This window comes from Vanacampus margaritifer, chromosome 10 (genome assembly GCF_051991255.1).
Source record: "Vanacampus margaritifer isolate UIUO_Vmar chromosome 10, RoL_Vmar_1.0, whole genome shotgun sequence".
In the NCBI taxonomy this organism is placed as follows: domain Eukaryota; kingdom Metazoa; phylum Chordata; class Actinopteri; order Syngnathiformes; family Syngnathidae; genus Vanacampus; species Vanacampus margaritifer.
The window spans coordinates 6,486,055-6,493,308 of record NC_135441.1 but is presented as its reverse complement, the minus strand read 5'-3'; the positions used below and the strand labels follow the sequence as shown (position 1 = coordinate 6,493,308).

The following is a 7,254-nucleotide window of genomic DNA, read 5'->3' as shown; positions in this document are numbered from 1 at the left end:
CATATGCCTAATTCAATTGTGTATCATTCATTTGCCCAGCGTGTTGCTTTTCTAGTAAATGCAAGTCATCTAAGGTTGTAAATGTGGCTGTGGGCTAACTGTCGTTCCAATCCAAAGAGCCACCAATGCCAGTTCAGTGTTGAACATTTCTTTTATAGCTCCACAGTTTTGTGTTAAAGTGGGGGGGGGGGGGGGTCCTCTGGCCACGCCCCCTCGAAAGCGACGGACTTGGATGTCGGCGTCTCTGATTGGCTGAGAGGCGCCGAGCGACAACACCTGCTTAACTCCTTCATCCAAATTGACACCCGCGACTCTGAGAGATATAGGCAGCATCCACCGCGGCGCATGCTTTCACTTCGACACCGAGCCGCAGAAAGCGCGGTTCACAGATCCGAGGTGAACCATCACGCGCCATCCAGGCACGCTTTCCACGTAGACTGACGGATCTTTGAGACGCGATGTTTCTTAAAGTGACCGTAGCGCTGCTGGTTCTCTCGGTGCTGGAGCAAGTGGTCGGCTCGGATAATATCGATATTTACGACACTCCTCCGGAGAAGCCTGTTATCCCCAAAGGACGCCTCTCGCTGCAAAATACAGGTTAGCACTACATCGCAATTGTGGGGCAAGTGGTACACGTGCGTTCTTGCACGTACGTGTGCGTGTATGGCGGAATGTTGAAGTAGAGTCCAGTCGTTCGATCATTTGTTTACTGTTTTAAACTGTAATGTGTAATTTAGGCACACGACATACAATATCTTGATGTCTAATCATCCTGGACATGAAATAATATTAATATATATATTAATAGTTTGGTCTAAGACAAATGTTTCCCAACATTTATTGAGCCAAGGCACGTATTTTACACAAAACAATAAAATAACATCTTCACAGCATACCAACAAACAAAAATGTAATCAACAGTGGATAATTATGAACCTCCTGCTATCTAGTGGAAGATAATTGACATGTTCTGCCTGTTGGTATATGTTGCTGGCATAGAAAGATAAACAAAGCATTACTTATACATTATTTGTGGTAAATAAATAATTTTACATTGATTGGTTCCCGTTGAGCTCTTATTGGCTTTTTGGTAGTGAATCACTAGCCTAAGGTAATTGGCAATTAGACTAGTACTTCCTGTGCATCAAAAATGGTGTGACTTCCTCATTGCTGTTCTTATAATCTTGCACCTGTGCAAAGTATGACTAATGAATGCAGCCCCAGTCACTCAAGCTTACTGTTGCAGATATTATAGGCAAATGTCCGTGATTAAAAATGATCAACTCCACAGCAGGTTTAATAGCAAAGCCCCCTTCCCTCATCCCACTCCTGCAACAGCAGCGTGTAGCTCAATGCACGCTGTGGCCAAGCTCGTAAGATCCAAGCACATTCCCCTGATGCCAAAACAAGCAGTGCCGTCAGCGGCTCACTTTTCCTGCGCACTTAAGTTCAACTAAGGCCTACAAACCAGGAGGCTTGTGTGGCGCTTTTGCACTCAAAGCAAAGTTTCGAGCTAACTTGATGACGCTTTACTCCAACAGGTGTGATGCAGAAGCCAAAGCCTTAAGTGAATGACTTTCAACAGTTTGCATTCTGTGTTTCTGTGGTTTGTCTCTGCCATTCATGAATGTAGTGAGACAGAAAAGTAACAACCAGTAGCTAATATTCCCAAAGTTTACTCCTGTTTACGGTTGTACATATTGTCGTTTTATTGCACATGTTGCTATTCAAGCAATTTAAATGACTGCACAGTAGAGTCCACCAGAAGAAATTAAGCCTGCATCTGCAATGCACCATACCAATGCTCGATTCAAGGCATTGCAGATGTACTGTGGTGCAATCATTTCAACCACCAAGGGAAATTAGACCTTACCTCCCTTGCATTTTTCAGGCTAAGCACTCACTTACATTTGTGTAAATATTTGTATGTGATGTTTCCAGCAACTTCATCTGTTCTTTTTATTCCAGCTGAGATCCAGCACTGTTTGGTGAGCGCAGGCGACGTTGGCTGCGGCGTGTTTGAGTGCTTTGAGAACAACTCCTGCGAGATACGAGGGCTACAGGAGATCTGCATGACGTTCCTGCATAACGCTGGCAAATTTGACTCTCAGGTATTACCGGACCGTTTGCTAGAATTTTATAACCAGAGGGCAACATTCCTCAAGACTGACTCGCTGCCCCAGACTCATCTGCGAATAGATTTGTTTATTTCTGTTTGTGCATGCCTCTAAAGGAGATAGCTTTAGTAAATATATAATTGTGGCATCAACTCTAACTGCTAAATTGATGCACATAACGTAGAGTTATGCCCATTTCTTTACTTGGCACAGTGTGCCTCATTATATCACGTTTTTTATATTTTAGTTAACTTTATATTCTAGTGTTCTTCTGCAGGGATGGGCAGGTTTCAGTGCTACGGGGGCGGGAGGTGGCAGAGTGGGCATATAGGACCACACACTTCCTAACCGATGTATGACAAAAATATAGATGAAATGCATGCAAATATTTGTTCTTTGGAAAAAAACAAAATGAGTACATATTATTTTTTTTCCCCCTGGTGCAAAAGGCTCTCTTGCATAAAAATTACCTTTCAAAGACTGCACAAAACTGCTGAACAAAAAACAACTCATTTTGTGCATTTTTTTGTCCAAAAAATCCACTCACTCAAAATTATATTGTTAAGATGCTATGTTTGTCCTGCATATCATTCCAAATCCGCAAAAAAATATTCAGCCTACTCGTGTTAAGACCACTGAGTGCAATTAAGCCATGAAAACTATCTAGTGGTGAATGGTGATAACACAACTTAAAACTACAGTTGACCACTGCATTTTAGCATATTCGCAGGAACCCCCCCCCCCCCCCAGTATTTTTTTAAAAACATTTTTAATCTGGGGATGATGGGGGCACCATCATCCCCATCAACTCACGATTAATCGCACATTTTATATCTGTTCTAAATATACAAACAAATACTAAAGTTTTCTTTCTCTTGTTAACATAAAAGTGGGGAAAAAATGTTAAACAAATAGAAACATGGCAGCATCTTTTAGTCATTGATACAGTAATTTCATAATTAATAAAATTGATTTAAAAAAAAAAAGAAAAAGTACGGTACTGTAAAAAAAAAAACTGATATTGATTTGTGTTGAGGTCATTTTTCTGCCACTAGATGGCATAATTGCATTTGTAAAACGCAAGTAAGAGCAAGTTTCATATTAAGAGCAATCTAATCTTTAACATGAAGTAACTTGTGGAATTCTGTACACTCAAAATGAACGCATTAATTTTGACACCCCTAATTTTAATTAATCAAGTTTTGTTAGTCCATGTGACTCTCTTTTCGCCGCTTCATCATTGTTGCCATTGTAATTATTCCACAAGTGGTTTTCTTCACCATTCCGAGCGCCTTCCATTACTATGACATTTGTTTACCAGCCTCTAATCGAATGTTCATGTGGACAGAGAATTGCTTTGTCAGCACTTTATTGGGGCTAAAATGCTTTATTTGGCTTCCTTTTTAATGCAAATGTTGTTGTCACGCCATTAATTTTAATCATATATGTGTTTGATTTGTTTTCAGGGGAAATCCTTCATTAAGGATGCTCTGAAATGTATGGCTCACGGGCTTCGACAGAAGTTTAGCTGTATCAGTAGGAAGTGTGTTTCCATTAAGGAGATGGTGTTCCAACTTCAGAGAGAGTGTTATGTCAAACACAATCTGTGCTCAGCTGCTAAGGAGAATGTAGCCGTCATGGTGGAGATGATCCATTTCCAAGATCTCTTCCCTAAAGGGTAAGGGACTGGACGGTGTGTTTTGAAATAAAGCCTGGCCTTTCTGGGTTATCTTTTTGCCATTTATCCTTGTTTAGTCAAAGTATTTGTCCAAACATAATGTAATTTATTGGTGTCTTTGTGCCTAGTCCTTATGTGGAGCTGGTGAATATTCTGCTGGGTTGCGGCGAGGAGGTGAAGGAGGCATTAACTCGCAGTGTTCGGCTTCAGTGCGAGCAAAACTGGGGAGCTTTGTGCGACAGCCTCAGCCTCTGCTCCTCCCTGACGCCCTCGCCCTCGGCTGCCGAACAGCGCCGCCCCTCGCTGCCCCACCCTCAGCCTGAGCACCCTCGCCACGTGCGCCACGGTGACAGGGACAAAGCCGGCAAGGCTGGCTTCCACGCCCACCCTCGCGCTCGCAATCAGGGACTGCGCCGCCAGGGTCCAGATGCCGGCGTGGCAGTGGAGCAGGAAGAACCCGAGGCCAGTGACATTGGGAGGTGAAAATGCAGAAGATTACAACACTGATAACCCTTAACACCATTTAATAGCACACTTGGACATTTTCGCAAGAACACATACTGTACACACACTGAGCAGAGGGAAACAAAACCCTTTTTCTGTTTTTTTTTTTTTTCACCTTATCCAGTCATTCCAGCAGTCCCACATGGCAAACTTGCAGGGTAATTGTGGCATAGCATGTATTGTTACGCCTGACTCTAGGCCACTTTTCTTTTTTCTTTTTTTATAAATAATGATTGTTATTACCGTGATTATTTCAATTTTTAGGACTGTTTTTGCTCTAATCTAGCATTTCTCTAATCATACTTACTGTAAGATTTGACTGTATTTTTATTATTTATTTTCTTCTTTATGCAATGTTGAAATATTAAAATGTAAATAGGAAAAAAAATCTATATTTATATGAACATGTATAAATATAGTAAAATCTAGAATAGTTATGATGTGTTTGAGGTAGAGTACAGTGTTTTCTTCACAGTATTGCACCTATCGCACATTGTTCTGTAGATATGTAACATACAGTCTTGTTTGCAAGTGGAAATGTGCAGAGGTGGCAAATGCAGGTCCAGAAAGTAAAAACCCTGCCACAGTTTGGCTTTAGCCCCAGATGCTAGCTAGCTAGCTAGCTAACTCTCTAGCAAGCTAGGAGCTAGCTAGCTCACAAATAAACAAGCACCCGGGGAGCTAGCTACCTAGCAGGTAAACGAGCACCATGGGAGCTAGCTAGCTTTACTTTCTGGACCTGAATTTGCCATCTCTGGAAATGTGTATTGTAATTATATAGATACTTGATAGTGGAATAATACCAAGTGTACAGTTTTAAAGTCCAGTTCTGGCACATATTAATTGTAGTGCATTATTACAGCCATGACGCAGACAGAAAAGTTTAAAAACGTAAATTGGTTTCACATGTCACCCAAAACTGCAAATTGTTGGCTGGTTAACAGTGCAGATAGGAGGAATAAGCTACAATATTTAATTTAGATGTGTAGTAAAAGTCACGTCATTCATTGAACAGAACAGAACAGAACAGACAGATGTCACATTAAAAGCGGTTCCTGTGCACTGGCAAATGTTGAAACATTCTCACCATGCTTGTTTTCCGTGTAGCCATCTGCACATGGTTACATCTCCCAGGTGAACAATCACACAATGGAAGGAGCATCAGCGTGTTTTATACATAAAAGTGAGATGATTGAATATTGTTTTTATGATAATGTTGAGCCACAAATGTCTTTGCTGTTGCACTTTAGTCTGCTTTTGTTGGACTGCTGAAAATTTAAGAGAACAACTCACGTTATCCACAATTGGCATTCTCCAGGATACTTAATTTGACCAAGCATCATCTATATCACCGTGTGTGCTTACCAAGGTCGACAGCGATGTGGGGGCCTGCCTGTTATTCCGTCTGTTTAAGCTGCAGGCAATACAGAGAGGACCCAGGAAGTGCGTTACGTCCACACATGGGGTATGTTATTATAAATGTTATATTTACAGAGGCCACGAGAGCATTCCTCTGGGCCTCAGCCAAGATCCAGCAACTCCAAGAGGCATGCCTGTGTAGGAAGAAGCAAGAGAGAAAGACCTTTTCCCCCCTTGAGATACTTCTCTCAGGTCATCAACACAGGCTTTTAAGGCCAGCCGTGCTTTTGCAGTAGAAATGAAGTTTAGAAGCATGTCACACAACACTTAGTAGTAGCACAATGGCAGTATACAATCAACACAAATTTCAGTTTATTTTTGTTTAATGTACTGTATAACCCTGTAATTTAGAAATCATTGCAATCTCCATTTTTTAAAAACTTTTTTTCCCATTCTGTTACAGAGTTTGGAGGAGACATAAGCTATTTTTATTGAATAAGTACTGTATATGTGTAACGTGACATTCTGTTTAATGTAGTGGCTTTCCTCTTATGTGTATGGAGAACAATAAACTAACCTGTTCCTTCTATCATTACCCCATGATGTATTTCATGTTCTCTACATGATGTGGTTTAGAAGTTTTCATTCATATTTTAAACTTATGACCCAATAAATGAATATTTTCACATCAGAAGGTTCTATCTTGCCACCATAATGAAAAATGTTTGTATCTTTGTTTTGTACAGCCAACAAACATGCTTGTGTAGTTTTGTCCCAGTTTTTACAGTAGTTGAACATGGAGCGGTAGCAGTGCAAATGTATTAGTGGTAATAAAATCAGTTCAGCAGAGAGCTTTCATGGTCTCGGGTTTCTACACATGTTAAAAGATACCCCGTTCTCATCTTACTAGCCGTCACTTCTTTCGGCAATGAAATGCAACCTGTGTTTAAAGTTTTAAAGTGTCCACGCGGGGTTAAGTTCACAGTGCTTGTATTTATTTATCCATCAATCCATTTTCTTAACCGCTTGTCCTCACAAGGGCCGTGGGGGGCGCTGGAGCCTATCCCAGCTGGCTTCGGGCAGTAGGCAGGGTACGCCCTAAACTGGTTGCCAGCCAATCGCAGGTATTTATTTATTTGTGTGTTTATTCATTCATTCAATAGAGTTGTCCGCAAGAGAGCGTTATGGCACGAAGCGTTGAAACCAAAGTGATTTTATAGATGCACCCGCTGTTAAAGTCATCCTGCATATGGAGCTAATTTACTACGGTCAAATTTGCAGTGGTTACAAACATGACTTAGTCGTATTATTCTCCATCTGATTCTGAGTCAAAGCGTCATGACATAGAAGAGGGTGTGGTGATCCAAAACGACCACTGGGTGGAGACATGTATCAGAGGTTTCACGGAGGGCAGTTAAAACTCAAGCTAGTCTAATAGGTCCAATTATATTTGGAGTTGGACAAAGGCGGAGGTTGTATGATTTTGCGTGTATGCACTCCCACAATGTTATAAAAGAAAGCAATGGTCATGTAATTGAACATGGCTTTCAAAAACATTGTATTTATATTTTAGAGGGAGGGATTAAGAGGTTTCAA

At 41.0% G+C, this 7,254-nt stretch overlaps 1 protein-coding gene across 1 annotated transcript; it reads left to right on the top strand.

Moving 5' to 3' along the window:
• Positions 1-312: 312 nt before the first annotated feature.
• On the top strand, positions 313-6,509 carry stc2a (stanniocalcin 2a). The gene is made up of 5 exons (XM_077578917.1): positions 313-597; positions 1,969-2,111; positions 3,584-3,795; positions 3,924-4,274; positions 5,794-6,509. Exons 1-5 carry the CDS (start codon positions 459-461, stop codon positions 5,858-5,860), a joined length of 912 nt encoding a protein of 303 aa, XP_077435043.1. The 5' UTR covers positions 313-458; the 3' UTR covers positions 5,861-6,509.
• The last annotated feature ends 745 nt before the right edge of the window (positions 6,510-7,254 follow it).

What these genes read in the sequence shown, in the direction of transcription:
- stc2a (XM_077578917.1), top strand. Translation starts at nt 459, where the DNA reads ATGTTTCTTAAAGTGACCGTAGCGCTGCTGGTTCTCTCGGTGCTGGAG. An exon ending in CCTCTCGCTGCAAAATACAG is followed by an intron (nt 598 to 1,968) that starts GTTAGCACTACA and finishes TTTTTATTCCAG; the next exon opens with CTGAGATCCAGCACTGTTTG. An exon ending in CAAGATCTCTTCCCTAAAGG is followed by an intron (nt 3,796 to 3,923) that starts GTAAGGGACTGG and finishes CTTTGTGCCTAG; the next exon opens with TCCTTATGTGGAGCTGGTGA.